This window comes from Pomacea canaliculata, linkage group LG5 (assembly GCF_003073045.1).
Source record: "Pomacea canaliculata isolate SZHN2017 linkage group LG5, ASM307304v1, whole genome shotgun sequence".
Lineage (NCBI taxonomy): Eukaryota > Metazoa > Mollusca > Gastropoda > Architaenioglossa > Ampullariidae > Pomacea > Pomacea canaliculata.
This window is the reverse complement of record NC_037594.1, coordinates 3,404,199-3,426,737: the sequence shown is the minus strand read 5'-3', so window position 1 is coordinate 3,426,737 and position 22,539 is coordinate 3,404,199. Positions and strand designations below refer to the sequence as shown.

General features: G+C 35.1%; 2 protein-coding genes across 9 annotated transcripts in view; one reads left to right on the top strand and one right to left on the bottom strand.

The window, feature by feature from the left end:
* Positions 1-60: 60 nt before the first annotated feature.
* Positions 61-11,713, bottom strand: LOC112564962 (secernin-2-like). Of its 5 annotated transcripts, none has more exons than XM_025240142.1 (7): positions 11,682-11,713; positions 4,817-4,994; positions 4,377-4,564; positions 3,662-3,867; positions 2,936-3,157; positions 2,051-2,334; positions 61-1,634 (listed from the first exon to the last, which is right to left on the bottom strand). In XM_025240142.1, the coding sequence occupies exons 1-7, from the start codon at positions 11,696-11,698 to the stop codon at positions 1,410-1,412; spliced, it is 1,320 nt and encodes a 439-aa protein (XP_025095927.1). In that variant the 5' UTR covers positions 11,699-11,713; the 3' UTR covers positions 61-1,409. The 5 variants fall into 5 exon arrangements, with proteins under 5 accessions (XP_025095927.1, XP_025095928.1, XP_025095930.1 ...); XM_025240143.1 differs by lacking the exon at positions 11,682-11,713 and adding an exon at positions 11,429-11,525; XM_025240145.1 differs by lacking the exon at positions 11,682-11,713 and adding an exon at positions 11,437-11,465.
* LOC112564961 (MMS19 nucleotide excision repair protein homolog) overlaps positions 10,794-22,539 on the top strand; it is a 22,113-nt gene continuing 10,367 nt past the window's right edge. Inside the window, exons 1-17 of one of the 4 annotated variants that reach the window (XM_025240139.1) lie at positions 10,794-11,138; positions 13,590-13,638; positions 14,166-14,269; positions 14,979-15,064; positions 15,656-15,803; positions 17,215-17,340; positions 17,501-17,562; positions 17,776-17,937; positions 18,393-18,470; positions 18,744-18,821; positions 19,487-19,529; positions 20,048-20,202; positions 20,459-20,537; positions 20,812-21,019; positions 21,414-21,508; positions 21,914-22,054; positions 22,256-22,472. In XM_025240139.1, the coding sequence (XP_025095924.1) occupies positions 11,108-11,138; positions 13,590-13,638; positions 14,166-14,269; positions 14,979-15,064; positions 15,656-15,803; positions 17,215-17,340; positions 17,501-17,562; positions 17,776-17,937; positions 18,393-18,470; positions 18,744-18,821; positions 19,487-19,529; positions 20,048-20,202; positions 20,459-20,537; positions 20,812-21,019; positions 21,414-21,508; positions 21,914-22,054; positions 22,256-22,472 (1,862 nt within the window). In that variant the 5' untranslated portion in view covers positions 10,794-11,107. Of the gene's footprint in view, positions 11,139-11,802; positions 12,088-13,589; positions 13,639-14,165; positions 14,270-14,978; positions 15,065-15,655; positions 15,804-17,214; positions 17,341-17,500; positions 17,563-17,775; positions 17,938-18,392; positions 18,471-18,743; positions 18,822-19,486; positions 19,530-20,047; positions 20,203-20,458; positions 20,538-20,811; positions 21,020-21,410; positions 21,509-21,913; positions 22,055-22,255; positions 22,473-22,539 lie in introns of those variants that run through there. The other 3 variants (XM_025240138.1, XM_025240137.1, XM_025240140.1) reach the window with 3 other exon arrangements.

Below are 22,539 nucleotides of genomic sequence, written 5' to 3'. Positions count from 1 at the left end.
CATTGCAATATAAAGCTATATAATGTTAATATTCTTGTTTTTATAATCAAAAATAAAACAGCATGTTCCAATCTATCTTTAATAAAAAAAAGTTTGCATCAAGTAGAATAGGAAGCAAACATTTGAAAACTGAGTCTCATCAAAGAAATATTGCACACTTTTGATCACAAGAGGTGGTCTGAAAATTGTGGACGTAGGTAAATTATACTGGACTTTTTAAACTCCAATTGTAGCGACTCTATAAATTCAAATATGGCACCTGGAATGTGGCATCGAAAGAAGCGGCTTTATCCTCTAAAGATGTAGCATCTTAACAATCGCAACTTGAAAGATTCTCACTTTTAACTGATTTCTTTGATCAAAGACCAGAGCAAATATATTTTTTTCTGTCTTTTTGTTTACAAGAACATCTTTTGTATATGTGACAAAGTAATCACTTTACATTTCAGCCAATCCAGTGATGTTTCCATTCTGTTCTGTACACCAACAACAATCACTCCATTTCTTTCAAGCGACTGATAGAATAGACACAAAATAAATAGTGTATTCTTTCAAAACTAGGAACAATAAAATGATAAAACTTAATTATCAAATCAGTCTGACTAAACATCCTTCCAAAACTCAAAACATCACTGAATCAGTCTGAAATATTTATAAATTAAGAAACAGGCAAAAATTCAATGTTGAAAAGCCATGCCCTCAAGTTGACAAAATAACTCTAAATAGGGTTCTACAGTTCCCAAGTCTATGCCAACAACATCAATAACAATGTCTAACAACTATCTGGAAGTTCATTTAGCTGTTCGGATAAAAATTCCATTGCGATTTGAATGGCACAAAAATAAATACATAAATTTAAAATCACTGGTTTTACAAGCAGATGTAACAACAATAACTATCACGACATGTATGCATGTTCTAAGACATTTTTAAGACAATAAATATGATGTTATTATCTTCTATGTCAAAGACTGCATGAAGTATAAAGCTCATCAAACATGCAACATACTTGTCTGAATGTTCAAAACTTGCAGACAGGAATGTCAAGTAAGCAGGAATTGGTTTCAAAAATTGTAATTTTTACACACCCACACACACATAAAATTACAATCAAAGCATGAACTACACCTTCTGATGATCAGCTCCGTTTGTAAAATATATGATACACAACCTCCTGAGCCTACTACCATAATCATTTATACTCTTAGGATCTTCCTTCTGTAACAACATGTAAAGCCCACATGACTAAACTTTGTGACCTTGCTTCATTAGTTTAGGTAAATGCTTTTCACATTCCACATGATGACTGATTCCATCTGCTGCTGGAAATCTAGAGATATGTGAAGAAAGTAATAACCCCAACAATAAGAAGCGACACTGGAGAGCATACAAGACTTGTGAGAGGAAGATCACTTGTAGAAGTTGAGCTCAAGGTTTGCCATGTGCTGAAAAATGTGGGCAACTTTAGCAGCATTCTCTTCCTGCCAGCAGATAAGCGTCTCCTCCATATCCTCCACACACTTCTCTTCCAGCTCCCGCAGGTTCTCCAGCAGCGCCATACCCTTGGGATCTTCACGGCCCAGCATGTCTCGAAGAGTCTCATGACCTCGATATAATGCATGGCGTCGGTCCACCTGCACAAAAAATTGGCATGTGACAACTGCAGTACCTGCCAAAGCAAAGGCAAATACTAAGCACTTTACACTATCAATAATACCCATGCTTTACTTTTCTTATCCTTTGCCTAAATTTTTTTGCAGAAATCGGTAATTTAGACAAATTAACATGGTAATTCAGAAGCTGGACAGTCTTCCCCAACCCCATCCATTCCCTAGCTGATCAAAGTTTAATTGTCATTGGAAGTGGTGATGTATGCAGTAAAGACAGACAAAATATGAAAAAATAAATAGGAGTGAACGTATTGAAAAAAAAATCAATCATAACTCTACAACCTGTAAATGACCATTATTTACATCTTTACTTGTAATGTCATTACTCATTAATCTCTTATTCTAAACATGATTTCTGATATTCATACTGAAATTTTAACCTGTGATTGAAAGCGAGGTGATTTTCGAGCAGGATCCTCCTCTCCAAAGTCTGGGGATAATGTGGAGGTTCCAATGGCAGCTTTTGAAGTGAAGATAAAAGGTTTGTAAATAGAGGTGAGGGGGTTAGGAGTAGCTGTGAACCAGTGACAGCATGGAGATGGCGAACCCTGCGGGGACAGAACTGACACCTGACTGCCAGTTGATACAAATCCTCCATCTGTCATGCAGATTCCACTTTCCTCATCCCTGAGAATCTTGAACATGTCTCGCACACCAAACTTACCTGTAACAAATATAGCAATCTGAAGAAATCATGATAACAGTGCAGAACTGGAGATTTTGCAAATATTGAGCACACTACAAACTGTTCCCCACTAAAGGCTTCCATGACTAAAGCATTCTGGAAGATTTCTACCTAAGTTTTGTTCGAATCTTAGAAACTATGGCAGGTTCTGGTATTGCCAGCTCTCCATGTTGATATTAGGGCTCAGGTTACTGAGTTACATTTCTGTGTAAAGGGAACTTGCACTATTACACAATCAGTCCTGGGTTATATGCCCCTCCCCCATCTTTTCGATCAATCTCTAAGTTCATGCTCTTCCAATCTATCTACAAAACTTGTCTGTTTTTTTAAAAAAGACTAGATACAGACTGATTCACAACAATTTTATTACTTTTATTGTTAAAATGCTGTTGCTGCAATTTTCTTTTAGTTTTGGAAAAGAACTTAGTTAAAAGTTAAATTTGAGAATGTTTGTAATATTATTCACCATCTAGTCCATTATATTATTGATGCATAATTATTGAAATAGTTATCACCTGCACATATGTATAAACCAGATTAACACAGAAAGCTCATGGTAATAACAGCAGTCTGTACTCACCAGAAGCAGAGAGATCCTTCAGCATCTTGAGGCCATGACGGTACCTGAATGACATTCGGTTCTCTGGAACCTTCCCGCTCTCAGAAAAGACAGCAGAAAAATTGAAGGGTCCCATGCTTTCTGTGTAAAGTCCCAATTTTCTTGCTTCCTCCTCAAGGTTGGGGCTGCAACGGTCTATCTTGGTGCCAATTGTCAGCTCATTGGAGATGTTTCGTACTCCCTCTGAAGACCAGACACCAGCAGCGGCATAAGACTCATTGACTAATCTGTCAGGAATTCTTCCCATTCATTCATCTTTCAAGCAAACTTGTTGAATGTACTATACAAAGGTCTACTAAAGAAGAGTGGAATCTCATCACATGGCACGACAAAGTTTTTATAAAAGGTTATTTGAGTGTTCCAAATGTAACTTTTCCATGTCTAATAATTATGGATGGAAAAAGTAAGCTTTTCTTATTTCATATTTATTGTACATCCCAAAGTAAAAACAAGTCTACTCATAAAAAAAAAAGTTAAGATTACAAAAAAAAAAAAAAAAAACCCAAAAAAACCTTAGTGCACTTCAGGTCATGTGAACTTACTGACCATTTATTATAGCTATATCTATAATGGATACTGTTCTGAGTAATAGTCTGTTGGATCAATGACAAAGTGCATCTCGTTATCCTGTGTAGTTACATCTGACTCTTTTCTCTGTTACACTTTCGCAAGTGCACCTTCTCACACCTGTTATGTGTTCAGCTGCCCAGTACTTGCCAGCTGTCTCAAGGACCCAGGCATTCATGCCATCTGCGATAAGAAAGCTGTTGTGGTAGCTCCAGGCCTGCTGACCAGGCTCTTCACTGCAAGGTCCACCTTGGCCTGGCGAGTCCAGAAGCTGACCAATTATATCAACCGCCTCAGAAGCAGATGATGCTCGTTCAAGTGCAAGCCTTTGAAAGAATCAGGAAAACTGTTTTATGATGGATTCCACATTGCAACTTGTTTATTACTTTCAACTGATATCAAAGAGTTATAAATTGTTGAAGCACATAAACACTGCTTATTACAAATTACATTTTGAATAGTATACATGTGCTGCATGGAGGCTGGCAATGTCACAATGTATATTTAATCCTTTACTTGTAGTGTGTTGACTATCTTTACAGTAACTGGAAATCATTTTTTAAAACATACTAACTTTTGAAGTTTTTCCTGACCCAAATAGACCCTGAATAAAGAAAAGTTGGTGAATTGTGTAAGCATTTACACAGTGATTAACAACACGTTTTGTGTCAGTCTTGTGACACCAGCCCTTTGAAACAAATTGACATACACAGCAATTTTGAGCCAGGCTACATGTTCAACTTGGTTCATACATATAAATTAATGTCAATCCACTTATTCTCTCAAATGCGTTTATAAACAATGGAGTAAAATGATATAAAAATAATGACTGTACCTAAGTATATCCATACCAAGAAGCTTTTCATTAAGGTCTTCTGGTCCATTAAGTTTTGTCCACACAGCTTCATTGCCGATGCAAACACCTTGGTCATTAGATCCCATTTCTGCTCCCCACATCCATGAAGGCTTGCTTAGTATTACTGCATGAGTATGAGGAACTTGATCCATCTCTATGTAGGTGCACTGAAAATTATGCTCTTTTAATTTTGTTTCCTCGTGTATTGATATAAAAATAACCAGATTTAAATAATTATATGGTGTACTACCCACCTGATAACAGAATACCATTGCATTGTCTAAAATGTACATCTTAAATTGTAAATATAGACAGCTTACATAGTAAATGCATATAAAGGGGAAAAAAGCCTCCAGACTAAGTGACTACATCTCAAACTAGTAATGATATTAACAGTACCTACACCAGTGTCGACTTACCTGAACCTTACACCCTGGACTGTGATCCATTTCTGGTATGTAGACCACCTCTTGGACTTCTAAACCTGGTCGATCGGAGTTTTTGCCGAAAATAACTTGTCCATTGCTTGTTGCTGGTGGCAATGCCACGAACGTATCACAAGAGCTAGGGGGTGATGCTTTATCTGAAGCCATCATTCTTTAGAACAAAATATTTATGAAACAAATATATTAATAATATGCAAAATTTGTAAAGCACATATTCACACTCTTAAGGAGTATGCTCTTAGTGCTTAAGAACAAAAACAAAACATGGATAGCATACGATGGACAGAAAAATAAACAAATAACATATGAACTATAAAAGAATAAACAGCAGTATTAATGAAGAATAAAATCAAATACAGAAAATGCAAACAGGAACCAATAACAAGAACAAGAACTGAGTAACATTATACTGCGATAGGAAGGGTATGAAAAAGGACTAGGATTATGAGAAAGGTTGTTAGGAATAATGTTTATGGAAGAGGTGCATTTTCAGTGCACGTTTAAAAGATTCAATTGTGGGTAGGTGGCAGATATGGAAAGTGAGTTCCATTGTTTCGCTGCACAACAACTAAAAATGCTGTCTCCATATGTTGTTGTTCTGGTGACAGGAAGAGAATTGTTACTTAATTGTTTGTTTTCCTGTCCCTCGTATGCCGTCCTTGTTTCATCTTTCTTAATTATGTGCTAAGAGCAAACTCCTTAGGAGTGTAAGTAATGCGCTTTACAAATTTTGCCTTTATTATCATAGTTATTATCTAAATGGCAAGTTATTGGCTTGGCTTTCAGAATAATGCCCTTATATCAGCATCTGAGACTGGTCGAAATTTGTTCTGAGAGGATCTCAAAAGAACATCACAAGAGATGTTGTCAGGCACCAATATAAAGTCCAAGGACCAAAGATTATAAAATACAAATATACTGACACTCCCCCAGCAGCAAAGGAATATTGGCTACAGGTGGGACACATGTCTTGAGTATCCGGGGGCCATGTGGCAAAATGGCGTCCGACCCATAGCGAAGTGAAACCGGGCCGTAACAACGGGGTCATGTCGGTTTTACCTGTCAAACAAGCGTGGACGCTTCTCTCCCCCTTGTGACGCTAGTCAACTGATGGGTCATGGTAGTCGCCATCTTTTTTTTTTTATATATCCACTATTATATCTTCAGATTATTGGTATTTTTTAGGGATTTCGGCATATCCTGATTTACATATTTCTAAATCAACATGCCAAAATTCCTAAAAAATACCAATATCAAATGGATTAAATAATTTTGTGTATTTTGCAATAATTATATAATATAACAAGCAGCAAAAGAGTGCACAAAAGTGCAAAATGTTATAAAAAAACAAACAAACATTATTTGTCATTTATTGGCGTTTATTGAGGTAATATAAGGATAAAAAGCAAACTAATAAAATTTTTTTTAATATAAATTTTTTTTAAAGCATGTGCCTCATTTGTATACATAACAATTTATCATTTATCAAGTAAAATATTTTCACAAAATAAGGATAAAAAGCAAACTAATAAAAAAAATAATGTTAAAAATATACAATTTTTTTTAAAGCATTGTCTCTATTGTATACATAACACAATTTATCATTTATCAAGGTAAAAATGTTATCATAAATAAGGATAAAAAGCAAACTGATAAAAAAAATAATTTTAAAAATATATAAATTTTTTTAAAGCATTGTCTGTTTGCATACATAAAAAGATGTTTCCTCTTGATATATTAATGCAACATTCGTTATTTAATTATAAGTTGTAGAACGATGCAAAACCATGTATCCATTGACAAAACAATTAAAATTAAATTGCAGTTCCTAAACACTAATTACATTTCCCAAAGAAAAGGTTCAAAGATCTATGACAATATATCAAATGATAAGTATGAACTGAATTGCTGTCGAAAAAAGAGTGATGCTTTAATAGACATTTCTAAAAATAAATCAAAGTCATGAAATTAACTATAAAAGGTTCTAGGTTGGATTGCAGCTTATGGTATTAACTACAATCTTTTAAAACAGATTAAAATTTTAAATTGCACCTTTATCACTAAGAAGAGGAAAACCATCAAACACATGTTTGAAACACAATATGTTCAAGAATTTTAGAAGGTATTAGAAAAGAACTGGTAAACATATAAAATGATTCTGAATTTACCACAACACATCTCTTATTGGATCGGGTGAAAATATCTCATTGATAAATTAATGGCTAGAGTAAATAATAATCACAGCACAGTTTTATAATTATATAAATCCAGATTTAGTATATGCAGGTTTATGTACAAGAATTTTAACACTGTAGTAGAAAGTTGCACAGCTTTACTTGTCCACCACCCCAGAACAATCAACTGACGTATGGCTGTGCTCAGCCCTTTCCTTCTGCCATTCTCTTGATCCCTAGCACCAGCTAACCAAGTTGATGCATGCAAGTCAGCATCCGTAGCTTCAGGATAACTTTTTCTTGCAGCATCTAAAAATAGAACACAATATAAGAATATGAGGTCTGCATAAAAAAGTAATCAACTTAATTGTAGGTTACTGACCCTAAAATCCAGAATATAATGTGAAACAAAAAGAGGTACAAGCAAATTATACTGATATGTAAAGTGCATAAAATTTAAAGTTGTTATAAACAGAAAGGAACTACAAGTGGAACTGCATTTGAATTTCAGTTAGAATTTCTAATAGGCAGAAAAACTCTGGAAATTCTAATTTCAAAAACAATCCCAATACATGGGAACTGTAAAGATGTCTATAAACTTCATTTTAATTCCTTTCTACACAGTGTTAACCAGCTGATTAAAGACTACAGTCACTAGAAATTGCGTAAACATGTGTCCATATTTTATTTTTGGCAATGTAATTCAATCACAATAAAATGAGGTAGGGACAGTTCTCCAGGCCTGATTTATCTTGCCTGTCATGTTTTTTTTTTTATGACTCATGAAAATTCTTGTCTGCACCTAGCAGAGTCAAAGGTTAGGTTCATAACTAAAAGATAAGAAACAATCCAAACAGTCCTATTTTATATGACAGGCATGTATTAATGTTACCGTACACACACACACAGAGTCAAATATTTTAAATCCTTACCCTGAAACTGTTTGTAAAATGAAGGGGTGGTTCTTGAGTCCCATTGAAGTTGTAAGATCAGGCCAACTCAGTTGAAAATAGCACAGATAGAATGCCCTCACTACATGCTTTAATGTGAAGCCCGACGCATCACCGAATGGCATTCTGAAAACAGACAAAAATAAATACACATCATTTAAAAAAATTGCAGTGGGCAACATTATAATACCTGTTATGACAACTAGTATTTAAAGACACCCCCCCAAAGAAAAAAAAAGACAGCAACAATTCAGGAAGTTTCATAACAACCAAGCAAAAAGTGGGTACAGAAAATTACTATCTGCTCTAATCAATGCCACCAATAACACATGCCTTTATTACTTTTTAGTACTGCAAACATGTCATTAGTTTTATACAATGAATGGATGGTATGGAAACCTTTAAAGGGAATCAGATAAAAAGATTTGACTCCTCCTACTAACAAATCAGAATAAAGCACATACCAAGCATGTCCTTTTTTATGGGTCTGTCTTCATATCTCCCTCAAGACTCTCTACATCTTCTGCTGATTGTTAAGGGAGACTGGAACCCCTCTGGCAGATTTCCCGTGTCATTTGCCTTTCCTGTTCTTGTTCCTCCATCCATGTAAACATCCTTTTAAGGTTGTTTGTATCATTCTTCATCTCTTCCAGAAGAGACAGTTGTTGCATCCAACTTTCTCTAGTTTAGTTCTAACCTAAGAACACAATAGCAGAAAACATGTAAAATACTGATCTTTGCTAGCTTTGCTATAGTTCCAATGCCTGGAAAATACCATTTATTTTGGTTACTCTTTACCATTTGTCATATCTATTTGATATGTGATCCATATTTGTTTCAAATTTTTTCACTATGGCAAAAGGCTGGGATTTTCCACTTCCAGTTTAACTCATAAAAGCACTGTTCATAACTCTTGGCCAAGGGTAAGAAGAAAAAAAAGCTAAAATGATTATAAATAAAATGCTTTAAATTACCTTCCAAGGGTTATGGGTCTTTATGCTGGCAGGCTGAAAACCAGACAATGGAATCGGAAGCGCTGGGGGTGTGAAGGCAAAGGTGAAACAGTCCTTTTTGAAAGCTGCTACTTGGGGACACCCTTGAGATGGTTGCCAACACTAGTGGCAAAGAGTATGGCAATGGTGGTGGACATTGCTGCATAACTGAATGGTCAGCATATAGTGATTCCTCGGCATCCTTCTCTCCTTCGCTGTTAGCTGTGCATCCCTGTGTCAAATGAATACATTTGCATAACTTTTTTCAGCTTAGTACATTTAAAAACTGTCAGCTGCTGATAGGTTGTTAAATTTTTTTTAAAGAACATTTTATTGTTATTGTACAAAACTTGTTTATCACTGTATGCTATTTTACCAGAAAGAGGACACAGCTTGTGTCCCTACATGATGTCCACCAAAAAATTCCCTAAAATTAAGCAGAGGAAATGAAACAGACGAAATCTAATCGGAGTTATCCGTATCCTTTTTGGTTGAGTGGGAGCATTTTTGTCATCACTCTCCACCTCCGACATTTTTGTCCCTTGCAGATTCAGCTAGATTCTTGGTAGTTACCTGCATGGAAATAAATATAAGGCAATAAGATTTCACAAATCAAGATCAAAAGTATAAATAATAACACACTCTTATAGTGCAGCATCACAACAAAAGCTACACTATCTGTGGTGTAATGACGTGTTCAAACAGTTCAGGTATTATCTTTTTCTCCTTCCTTAAATCTGCAGCACACAATAACATAGAAGTCATTTGACCATTAATGGTCACATGCTTCATAAATTTTCTTTCTGCACAAGGATTATGAATATTATGAATCAAAAAGTAAATTGCACTTACTTAATGACTTGTGCAGGAGAACTGGAAGCATAGGACATGAGAATCAGCTTTATAGCTCTAATTAATGAAGCTTGCATCTGGTTCAATAGATTGTGGTGGGAAGTTGCACACCCTGTGACCACTTTCATCTTAAAATGCCAGCAGCCAGCTATCTAGAATAACAGTAAATAAATTATTGACCATTATGCAGTTATTATGATTTGTTGTTGAAAAAGACCATTAAAGTTGTCTGAAATGATACTTCCAGTCACAATCAGTTGTCAATGGGCTATCTATATAAGTTTTTTTTTGGTTCACCACTGGGACACAATCTTATGCTGCTCTTTGACAAATATTCTTAATTAGCTGCTGCAGTGGAAAGTTTGGTGTTTTGAAAAAGTCGTTTAAGCTAGCCTAAAAAGTTATAAATTGAGAGGCAGAGTTAAGAGTCAAAGGACAAATCTGTCAACATTATCAGCAATATGTGACAAAGCAAGTACATTTTACACCAAAAATCCTTTACCATACAAACCTGCTTCTTGAAAAATAAACATGAAAGGTTATGAGCCTAATAATCAGCATAGTTCACACACAGCCAGGACTTGCAAGACAAAAAAAACAAACCCACAATAAATAAGAGAAAAAATATTATACTGCCCGAAGAAACCTGGCATTTTAACGCTATCATACCAGTAAACAGACGGAACTGCCGAAGCTCTGTTACGTTCCACTTTCGTAATCGCAATTTGAGGAAATTCTGACAGCTCCAAATTCTCTCCATTGCTAACGGCTAAAGAATTATCAAATACAAGCGTTCAGAATGCTGAGCACGAATTCTACCTCTGTCTGGAAAACTTGTGCATTTATTGCGTTAATGTGTACTCTTATTCTTTCTTCTGTTAGCAATGATATTCTGCATTAAATTTGGACATTTCTGTAGTTAAAATCTCAATAACTATGTTAATATAGAGTATAAAAATTATACGTACTGTTATCGAAGCGTCGACACATGTATCAGTATAGAATTGACCGCTTGAGAAGCTTTTCTGTTGGGAAAAGTATAGACTCACAAAATTTGAAATGGCGGCCGGTCGTATGTAGCACGCATGGCAAAAAGGTCATTGCCATTTTTAGGGGTCACGACCCTATATGTGGGGGTTGATCTCCCGCACTCTGGTTTCGCCTCGGCGAGGTGGAGCTTGCATTATGTGCGCAGCAGCGCCATGCCCCACGAGTCAAGCATTGCGATAGATTGACCCCCTGTATCACAGTCGGATCAAGACAAACTTGGTGGACCCCTTGAGCTTATGGTTTCCGATGCTGCTAGGGTCGATCGATTCCAATCACGGTAAAATATAAATCTCGTAACTCGCATAAGTTGAAATCTTAAATGGTTTGTCAGTGTAATTAGTTAATGAGTAAAATTACATATACTGCGTATAACACCATGAACTGATATCGTCCGTGAAAGTACTCGATGATAAATGATCTTATTTTACCTTAGTCCAAAGATCTGTTGATAATAAAAACCAAAAATAATAAGTCGTTCAGCCACCTGAAATTACGAGCGATAAGAAGAAAATGGAACTAAATTTTCATTTTTAAGCGCTGGTGGCTTAAAGAAAGAAACATCGCTACCTTAGTACCTGCATCCAGAGCCGCAGAGGGAGATGCTAACTAGGTGGGACGGTTAATCAGTAAATCGGTCTCTATATATTTAACAACCAGCAAATGAGTCTCATTCTTTCATCAGATTATTATTAAATATTAATTTATTAATTGTTCTTAATACTGCATTTATAGTATTAAAAACAAAAAAAACAACAACCCAAAATTAAACAAAATTATTTAGTTTATAAAGCATAAAGGGTTAATTCTCAAAAATTATTACTTCTGTTCGTGACACATTCCCGCTTTGTCCACGGACTTGTATTACTGGACTGCTGGCAGCTGATTTTTTTTTTTTTTTTTCCAGTTAGTTAAATGAGGTAGGTGTGTACAAAGCTTCCAGCTTGTTCACATTTCCGATTAACTGCTAGAACGAGGCAGGTTTTATAAAGCTTCCGGTTTAATCACATTCATTGTTAAGGCTCACAGAGACTACAGCGGAGAACTCCACAAGAGGCTAAGAGTTGGTCTCGGTAGACAGACAGCAGTCCACCTATACATGTCCGTGCTGTGTTTCGGTCACAACTATTCGAATTTATAATTCTGCAAAATGGCAGTCGCAGTGGCAGGTGACGTTGCTGACTTTGTCTTGGGCCTCTCTGATTCAAAGTCCGACGACATTGCAAGAGGTTCTCTTTAATATTAAAATTTTGAACAGACATAATATGATTTACAGTTTTAGTGGCTGCATGGCTTTTGACAACCGTACATGAGCAGCAAGAGCATATTGAAGTTGTTAGCGTGAAATAATTTGTCATAACTTTTCATTAACTTGTTGTACCGTTAGTTTTTGATGCATTGGTTTTTAAATGTAGATTATATTATCGAATTTGGCGGCCCTATGCTCCAGTGGGGGCTGAATAAGAAGAACAAGAAATTATCGACTTTATGCTGTTCATTGGTAAATGAAACGTAAACTCACGTGGCCGATCCTGACCTACGACAGTTTCTGTAAAACGTTTATTTCCTATTTTATAAAGCCAGATGCAAAGAAACAGGCATATTACCAAAAGGAAATTTAGCGGGCGATAAATTTGTTATGAATACATTAACAAAATGTGCGCATAATCTAAGAGATTATTCTGGTGTTAATCTCATTGTTTATTAATAAAACTGAACTGTAGTAAGTCAGGTCACTTTTCACGATATATGGAAGATAGTAACTGTAGTAAAGCATAAAGTGACTCAAAGTATCAACGATACAACATTCACAACCCTAAAAACGTAAAGCCTACTCCATCTTGATCAGCTAGTGACATTTGCTTCTGTCATCAAAAATGAGTAAATAGTTTTTGTTAAAAAAAGAAAACACTGATCCCATATCTTTGTTTATTTTTGAGAACTCCCATGAAATATTACAAGCATCTCACTTTGACATTTTAAAAATAATGTTAAATGTAGGCACAATGTGTTGTCACTGAAAAGTAATGAGTTATGTCAGTTAAAACATTTTTTAACAATCTTTAAATTATTTAATAGTACTATATTCTCAAATATTCTTCTGATATACAGTGAACAGTACAACTTTATGAATCGTCATATAGCATCTGCATGAAAGTTAAGAAATGTTTGATGAAATGAGCTGTTTACATCAGTATGCTAGAATTAATTAAGCCTGCTTAATTAAAAACAAATATCTTTGCAGTGTTTGATGCATAAAATTATTATTTTCAGCAGAAATCGTTTTGTTCTATTTAAAAATGTTTAAAATCAGGATTATTTAAAATATCAATGATATTAAGAGCAATGTTTTATCGGTTTTAAACTAAGATCCCCTATTCTTATCTGAGCACCCAAATGTATTTTAATGTAAATTCTTCACTGCATGTTGAGATGCCCTTGCTAATTGTTTAATATCTCTTATAACTTCTCTCCAAAACTGAGTAAAACATTTTATTACCAGTTTAGCATAATCACTACCCATAAAGGGTGAAGCATTACCTTAGCTTACAATTTTTCTTTGGATATCCAGCAGGTGGGTAGTACAAGTTATAATCAGTAAAAACAGAAATCTGTGGTATTAAGTCATCTATATCTTCAATTTAAGATTATTAAAGTACTGTAATTTGTGTTGTAGATAATAGAGAACATTGATAAAAATTTTGATGAGCCCTGCTTTATTTTATTGCAGATCTTTTTGAAAAGAAAATCTCTCTCCTGCAAGTAGTTGAAAGTCTTGGGTGAGTTTTATTTAACATAAATTTGAACATTTTTTCTAGTTTATTTTCAAGCTTGACTTCTCTCCTAATGAAGGGCAGAAAATTGGAATTGGTCTACGTGATGTCGAGTGGCATCATCAGAACCATCTGACACTAGAGTTACCTAATAGTATTCTATGCTCGTCAAAATGCTGACATCTTGGGTTTGGATATCTGTCATTTTAGCTCAACTTGTTAATTCACCTACTCAACTCTCTAAGATCCATGAAACTTTCTGTACAATGTGTAACTTAAACAGTTATGATAATAATAAGCAAGGGATGGAAATAAGTTAAAATTTTTGCTGGGATGGATTAGTCCATTGTGCCCCATTCTCACTTTTTCTGCTGACAGAAAAATTTTGATTAGATTCAAAGTAATCCTCAGTTCAGTTGAAGCGATTAAGCTTAAGGTATTTGAAAAAAAATCATGATGTAAAATTTTAATTCTTAAAATTGTGAATTTTTCCATTCGTTTCTCAAGTCGGTATTTTAAATTCTCTTTTACAGAGAGTTTCTAACAAGCAGCAATGTATTGTTAAGAAAGCGAGGCACTCAACTTATGGCAGATTTAATGCAAAAATTGCCACTCGACTATTTAACAGAGAAAGAAGGTAAGCAAATGCATTTAAAAAAACTTTTGATACTGACTTGCACAACTTGTACAGTAGTGAAGCAAAAGTTGCAGTTTACTGAAGTGAAAGTGTGATGTCTTGGAAACCTGGATTTTTACCTGGTTTGCAATCCATGTCATAGTCTCATCAGAAAGATGTAGGCCATTATTTCACATAAATGTTGACTGTGACCGCTTTTAATCATTCATGAGAAATTCAAGTAGGTAGTGACAGTTGCCTAGTGATGGACATGGAAAAGCACAACAGGGCTTAGCATTTGGCATTTTCAAACTGCTTTTTGGTACATCATAGCTTCTGTTTCATTGTGAGAAAAATACATGAGATTAAAGATTTCATAAAAAATAGCGAGCTTTCAAAATTTGGGGAAACACATCTTTGCACCTTTGAAGTAGTGAATCTCTGCGTCTAGAAATAAACCTTACTAGTATTTTTTCCTACACATCACAAAAGCACATTTCAAAGTGATATACAGGAAATAAAATTTTGAGTGCCGCTACCTATGCAGAATATTTGTTTTAGAGCCGAACAGTATTTAATTAGCTTATCATTAGCATATTACCCAAACCCTAGATTTCTTGATGTTTCTTTTTTTATTGTTAGAATGTTTCCTTGTAAATATTTTGTTGTTGAGTCAGGAATTTTGCAGCGACTAAAACCTGAACTATATTCTCATTTTATATATATACAGCAAGTCATGTGGCATCCTTCCTGCTGTCGATGCTAAGTGACCATCATTCCATTCAACCTTTTGCACTGAAGGGGCTGGCTGCAGTGGTTGGTGTCTTTTACATCTTTTCATAGGCCCATTTTCAAACTTCAAAATTTTTATAGTACCTTAACAGAAAGTTTATCTCTAACAATGTACTTTTAACAAGTAAATTAAAAAGTTACCATAATTCTTTGATTTGCGCAATTTTGAATAATATAGAATGTTGAAAAGGTTCATACTGCTGTTAAAGGAGATGTCTCAACATGCAACATTCTAACAATATTATATGACATAATAGAGAATCTACATGTATTTTTAGCTTATCATTACATAATGAATAAAAATTGACATTTTGATATGATGTTATAACATTTTCATAGTAAAGATTGTTAAAGCATTATCATTTTTCAACAGGAAATAATTACAAGTTTTAAAAAACGAACTGCATGCAAAATTTGTGTCATTAGTATAATGGGAGATCACCATGATTGTACGTCTTATTGTGTTTTAGAGGATGTATATTTTTTAAAACTGCAACAGGATTTTTGGAAGTCTTTTCAAGTAAATGATTAGTTTTATATGCTTTTATTAAAAAAGCTTTTGCTTAATGGCTGTTCATGGGTAATAATGCTTTTTTTTTTTTACATTTGCTAAAGATTATGTTCAACTCCTTCCCTGGTGGAGAAATGACACAACAAATCTGCAACAAGATATTCCATGAAATTCAGAACCAGACACTGTCTCAGAAGGATCGTTATACCACATATTCTATCTTTCTTAATCTACTCACTTATCATCTAGCAGGTAAATTGTGCAACTGTACATATTTCATTTGTTCGTCTGGTTCAGTAATTGCATTTTTGAGCAGTCACTTTAACTGGGCTTGCACAGGTTGTGAAAGTGAGACCTAGGAAGATTTTGATATCAGCAAATGCATTTATGCTGTATCTTGAACAAAGTACTGTTGCATATGATATAATCTCACATAATAAAGCTCATTTACGATTCTTAGTAACCTTATCAGTCCTTAAAAAGCCAAGTTAAGCCTGAAAATTCCCTACATCAACAAAATATTACCCTAAGTTGATTTTTGCAGGCTTATTTAAACTGACATTTGTTCATTATCAGACTCTAGCTGACTTTGGTGCAGAATGCAGACGATTTTTCTGTCACTGCCCTAAAATAATATTAAGGGGTCAGGGGCTTGAATTGCTGTGAAGTTCTACAGACGCTGTAAAGATTGGGGTTATTTCTGGAGGTCGATTTTTAAACAGCAGGGCAAGATCAATGATTAGCCAATGGCAGAGTTTATGGGTGGAAGGTTGATTTGGAGTGGTGGTGGGCAGCCCACTAAAGAAAGCATGGCTGCAGAGAAAGATAATAAGCTCCACTCTTAACTCATTTGGTCACATAGGCAAGCCAAAGCTAGTGGCTTGTTTAAGAAGTCACGCCGCACATGTACAGTGCTTTTATTATTTTTTTCATTCATGAACTGTTAGTGGTACAAGGACCAAAAAATAGCTCATTTTAAAGTTGATTCATTTCTCTATCAGTTACTTCCCTCGGTTTATAGAACAGGACATTTGATGGTATAGTGGGTAAACTTAATAGAATACACAGGTCGGTTTCCCCCTGTCAGTTTCATTGGCAGATTCAATTAAATTACCATGTGTCTAGTGATTTTCCGGATTCTCTATAATATGTATTCATCTTAGAAAGAAACAAGTTTTTTGTGTGTATTAATAACTGGAATCATTTACGTACTAAGTTTTCAGTATGGCTCTACTTCTGAATTATAAATCTGTAAGAAAGTTTGGATTTTTTTTATTTCTACAAAGTTAGCAACTATTTGAACACATGATTATTAGGGAATATGAAGGGCCCAGTGCCACTCTTGCCAATAATTTTTTTAAAAAAGAATCTGGGGTTTTTAAAAATTTATTTTGTTGTTGTTTTCAGAATCTGAGTTTTAGAGTAGGTTTCCTTTATGTAATGTGTGCCGTAAAGTTAGCTACTTTGGGCAGTTATTAAGTGGAATATAGTGCCTGACAGTTTAGGCTCATAGAGTCTAGCATTTTAGATTTGCTGACCTTGTAAAATATTAAACCATGAATATCAGCTGTGTTACAGATTTTTCTGTATATTTTAGCCTTAGTTTTAAACTGTTGCTAAGTTGATATATATACAATACTGGCAATACTTGATATCATTGCAGATCTCCAACCCTTAGGTGATACCTTTGTATGTGGTTATGTGCAGCTTATGGATGGCGAGAAAGACCCGCGAAACCTAATGGCAGCATTTCGCTGTTCTCGCTTAATTTGCCAGTACTTCAGTCTAGGTGAGTCATTGACCTGTGCTAGTAAAAAAAAAATGCTGATTCATATTTCATTGTCATTAAGATTCATTGAAATATTCTTGTCTAGTATGCATTTTTGAATTATGCGTTTTTGTAGTCATTTCACCACTTCTTCCTGGGTTTTTTTTTTTTTCCCTGTTAGGTACCATGGTGGAAGACATGTTTGAAGTGAATGCATGTTACTTTCCAGTGGATTTTGTCCCAGTAAGTAAATTTGCTTTACAGTCATACCTCTTCTGTGGTGCACTCTTCTGTAGTTGTTTTGTTTTGTTTTTGAGAAAATGTAAATTCTTAGCCATCTGCTGAAGAATTGAAAACTTGCTACCCTTATAACTTGTTTGTAAAATGCTACTTGCAAAAAGACTCAAGTTATGTTTCAGATAAATTGAGTTTTGAAACCAGTTTTCTTCATTTTAGCCACCTAATGATCCACATGGTATTACCCGAGATGACCTTCGGCTTGCCCTACAACATGTCATGTCAGCAACACCATTGTTTGCTCAGTATTGCTATCCACTTTTGCTTGAGAAAATGTCATCTGATGTACAATCTGCCAAAGTAGATGCTCTGAAAACTTTGGTGAGAATATTTTGGTTTTTAATCTAGATTTGTCAAGTGCAAGTATATGCTCTGAATGTTACATTTTTCCCCCAGTTATTTCATTTATTCACATTATTTTCCCAAGAGGCTACACGACAAATCCAAGTTAAAGGAAAATATTTTTGATTAACTTTTCTTTGTGGATGAAGTGAACAAGAAAAATGCTGCTTCTTGGTATTTTGTTATTATAAATGTAGCTGTTTGGACAGCTGATGAAAGATATTCACATTTTAAGTAGATGCTAGTGTTGCAGTTTAGTAAAGAGCTTCAGGGATTGAGCAGCCAACTGAAGGCAATAAAGTGCCTTGAAAAATGTCTCAAGCAAGAGATGGCTTCTCTTCTTCAGTATGAGGTAGAACGGAGCCAATTTAATAATAGCTTAATTAGTGAGCATATTGAAGTCTTTTACATCAAAACGAGTCTCTTCATTACAGATTGCATGTTTGCCTGTGTACCAGATGAATCATCTGCAAGAATATCTTGGATCTTTGTTCTCTCAGATAATAAGAGAGGTGAGGGATGAGCAGTATTGATTGAAATGGAATTTTTGTTCATGGAGCATTTGTGAAGGGAACTTTTATAAATGGTTGATTTAAAGTTGATTTAAAAAAAATTTAAATATCTAATAAGTTTTGGTTGCTGATAATAAGAGAATTTTAGATGCATACTTTTGAAAACCCAACGCAACCAGACTCAGATGAGTGATTGCTTTTATTTTCTTGGTAAATAAGGAAAGGAATGATCACTGGGAGTGAAATAAAAAGTGTTTTCATGTCCTTTTTCAGGTTCGCAGTCATGTGTCTGAAGAGATAGTACATTTCTCTCTTGAAGCAATTACAGCTATTACAAAAGAACTGTCAAAGGTAATTGAGTGTGCTCACTAAGACTTTACGGTTTTGACGAAAGAGCTTTAAAAAAATCTATTGGCCTATTATTTAATGATGATCAAATGATCATGTAGTGCTTAATCATGCTAATGAAGGTACATGGTTTCAACGCTTGAGACAAGAATGAGACTTGAACACCATATGACAGGGATAAGCAGCTACGCAGACAAGTAATAAAAGGCAAACATAGAAGATAAAAAGAAATTGGAAACTGAACAGTATAAGGATTGAGCTTTATAAATCTGCAAAGGAAGAGTAGCAGGAGGAGGGTTGAAAGGGGAACAGCAGCATGTAGATTGCTGTTGCTCGTGAAACATGTATTTAGTTCATGCCAAAAAGATGCAGGGGTGGATAAGTGGCAGATGTAGAAGGAGAGAGTTTCTAAGTAACTTAAGTCCTGGGACCAAATGTGGTTGTTCTGGTGATAGGGATAGCATACAAGCATCAGACAAAGAGTAGACCTGTCTGATTAGGATAAAAGGAAAGAGAAACCTAGAGTAGCCATGACAGGCTAACAAGTTAAAATAGCCAGTGCCTAACAAAAATTCACCCAATCTGTTACCTTTCTTTATATAATTTTCTCAGTGCATGCCTCTACTCTGGTTCAGAAGGATTACACCTCGTGTTTTTTGTTTTTGCAGGACTCCTTGCAGCTGGCTGCCTATCTAACAGAAAATAAGGCAGGTGAGTGATGAGAGAAAGTCTTTGTGCTGTCAGGGACAACACAACTGGGGATTTATGCTTTTCGTTGTGTCGAGTAACTATTCCCGGCTTCGCTGGATGCATGCTCGCAACCACTCAAGCAGCCGGGACAAACACACAACCATATTTACATAAATAAAGGCCTTTAGAAAAAAAATTACATCATGCCTTTTCTGACAACCCAATACGTGAGTTTGCATGCAGCTGTTGTATTTGGGCATTTTAAAGTTGTAGAAACATACTTCAGTAAAGAACTTTATTCATCGCATATTACTTTTCATGCTTATTGCAAGTCAATTATTAAATATATGTAAATAATGAAAAGTTGTGTAATATAGTTTTGAGATGTACATGTATTAACATTAAAACAATAGTTTAACATTGTGCTCTATGACACATTTCCTGATGGCACATAAATACCTGTTCTAGGTAACAACCATGTTATTTCAAGAGTTATTAAGTCATCGCCTGCTGTATCACACACTTTGCTTTGTACCCAGATTTACTGCATCAGGCCCAGTCTGACAGCCCAGCCATGCAACTAGTCTCACTTCAAGTTCTTGTGGCTATGGCAAAAGCGTCCGCACAGGCGTGCCTCAATGTGGCTGCTGTAGCTTTGCCAGTCATCTGCAGCTGCTACCAACAGCTGACAAAGGTCTTTGTTGAGCCTAACACACTTTGCCAAGTTCGACCGTTTTAATTTGAGTTCTACAAGCACATTTATGCAAATTAGATATTTGTGGGCTTAGTCTAAACAGTTGGTTATAATAAATTTAATATAGGCTGCTAGCCAGAAACTATGTGTATGTTAAAAATTTTTGGAACCTAAAAATGTGTTAATCTCCCTTTACTAATAAGGAATATTGCAACTTGATGTACTTTAAAGCATTTTTTAAAACCTGTTTTGACAGTGGGACCAATATGTTTCACACATTTCTGAGATCGTTTCCCTTCTTCAGCTGATAGGCGACCACCAGGCTGTTCACTTTGGTCAGCATTACTTGATGATTTTATTAATTTGTAGTGAAATATCAGCCATGAGGGCTAAGGTACATGATTACTTGGTGCTTAATTCTTTTATATTTAATTTTTTTACATTTTAAAAAAGTAATTGTTTCAAATATTTAGATGACATTAAATTTAAGGTGTGTGGGGTGTTTCCAAAAGGTGAAAAATATGTTTTTTAGTATTTAAAAAAGTTTATCATAGAGGCTTAAAATACTGTCTGTCTGTCTTTTAATGGTGAGTAAATTTTTTTTTCCAGATATAGATATCTTTTTGAACATAAAAGAGAAGATCATAGACTTCTGCCACAAATTGCTGGAGAACCAGAACACAGAGCTACAGGTTCTAGGGATACGAGGGCTGGGTGCTCTTTCTTTATGGTCAGACATATTGTCAGTACAAGAAGTGACTGCTGCCATGGAAAAGCTGACGGTGGAAGCAGTACAGACTGAAAGTGATGCTGCTAGGTACGGAAAATTTTGTATGCAGGTTGTTATATATTGTGTAATTGCATAGCTTTGTTGCATGTGAGTTAAAGACAGTTACTCTTGCCAGAAAATAGATAAGAAGCCACTGTGACCACCTGTAGTAAGTTGTAGTTTGGCAGCAGTACAGTGCCCTAAAATGGCATGTTCACATCTTTATTTATGTAGAGTGCCAATACTAGAGAGGGGTGCTGTATCAGTGTAATAATAATTATCCCACTCATGGAATTAAAAAAAAGTACAGCATGTCCCTGAAAGAATCTCATATGAAGGGGGTAAGGGGGGAAGCATAAATAAATGTTTGTGTTGTCATCTGACATTCAGTACTGTTTTTTTTATTATTATTATTTTCTCTCTCTCCTCCTTTGGATTTTAGGAGGGAAAGTCATGCTGTAATCATCAAAATATTCAAACATCAAAAGAATTTCAGAGACGAAGTGACTAGTTATCTGAGTAATGTTCTCTATAAAAGTGAGTAGATATCAGTACCCCCTTTATTAAATATCAGATGTGTTTATAAGTCATTATTTCAGTTACATATTCATATGCTTACCTTTACTTGTGTGTGATGAGGACAAAATAACTCTTTAGATACTTGAGCCGGCATCTATAGTATGTATTTTAGCCCTCTGAGGATTGCATTAAAGTATCAGTATTACAAAGAGCAGCAAATAACTGAAGACTGTGAAGATAACAGCGGGTTTTGTTTCTTTTTTATTATTGTTGTGTTGTCAGTAATCATTAGACCAAGAAACCTATACATTTTTTGGAAAAGAGAAAGTTTGAACTTTGCAATAAAAGTAATGAAAATTGCCTTCCCCATGCTTCCCCGGCAAATCCACAAGGCTCAGTGTCTTAAATTTTTGTCTGTTTCAGATGTTTTGAACTACAGTCAAATTGATTGTAAACATCGTTTTGATAACAGTGTTTCTCTGTTGGTGGCCAGTGTTGTAGATAAGATTCAAGCAGAACATGCAAGCAAAATTTTTTTAAATATTCTTCAAGCCTCTGATACTGGTAATTTTGTTTACATTTATCTACAGCTTTAGTTTTAATTTTGCTTTAAGCAATCTATTTAATTCTATTAGAACAACTTCTTTGAGCACTAAATAAAGTCATTAAGATTACAAAAAAATGTTTTTTTTTCTTGAAATAGCCTTAAAGTCCAAATTCCTTTTTTGGCATTGTGAATTATTTTCTTTTTTTGTGTGTGTCTAGATATGTTGTTGATTCCTGTGACAGCTGCCCTATCCACCATCTTGGCTAGCAGCCACCTAACTACACAGCATTTGACAGTAGATATTGTGCCAGATATGTTGTCCTGGTTGAGATCGAAATGTAAGGAATGGCCTGATCAAAAACAACATATTCACGAAAAAGTTCTTACTAATTTGGCAGATGGTCTGCGTTTGGCTATTCTGTCCCAAGACAAAAGGTGAGCTTACAGCATCCCTTCCTGAAAACTGCCTGCAATTATTTTTTCTTCATTTTTGAAGGAGGAA

What these genes read in the sequence shown, in the direction of transcription:
- LOC112564962 (XM_025240141.1), bottom strand. Translation starts at nt 5,810, where the DNA reads ATGTGTCCCACCTGTAGCCAATATTCCTTTGCTGCTGGGGGAGT. An exon ending in GTCCAGGGTGTAAGGTTCAG is followed by an intron (nt 4,565 to 4,816) that starts GTAAGTCGACAC and finishes CATAATTTTCAG; the next exon opens with TGCACCTACATAGAGATGGA. An exon ending in CTTGGTATGGATATACTTAG is followed by an intron (nt 3,868 to 4,376) that starts GTACAGTCATTA and finishes ATTCTTTCAAAG; the next exon opens with GCTTGCACTTGAACGAGCAT.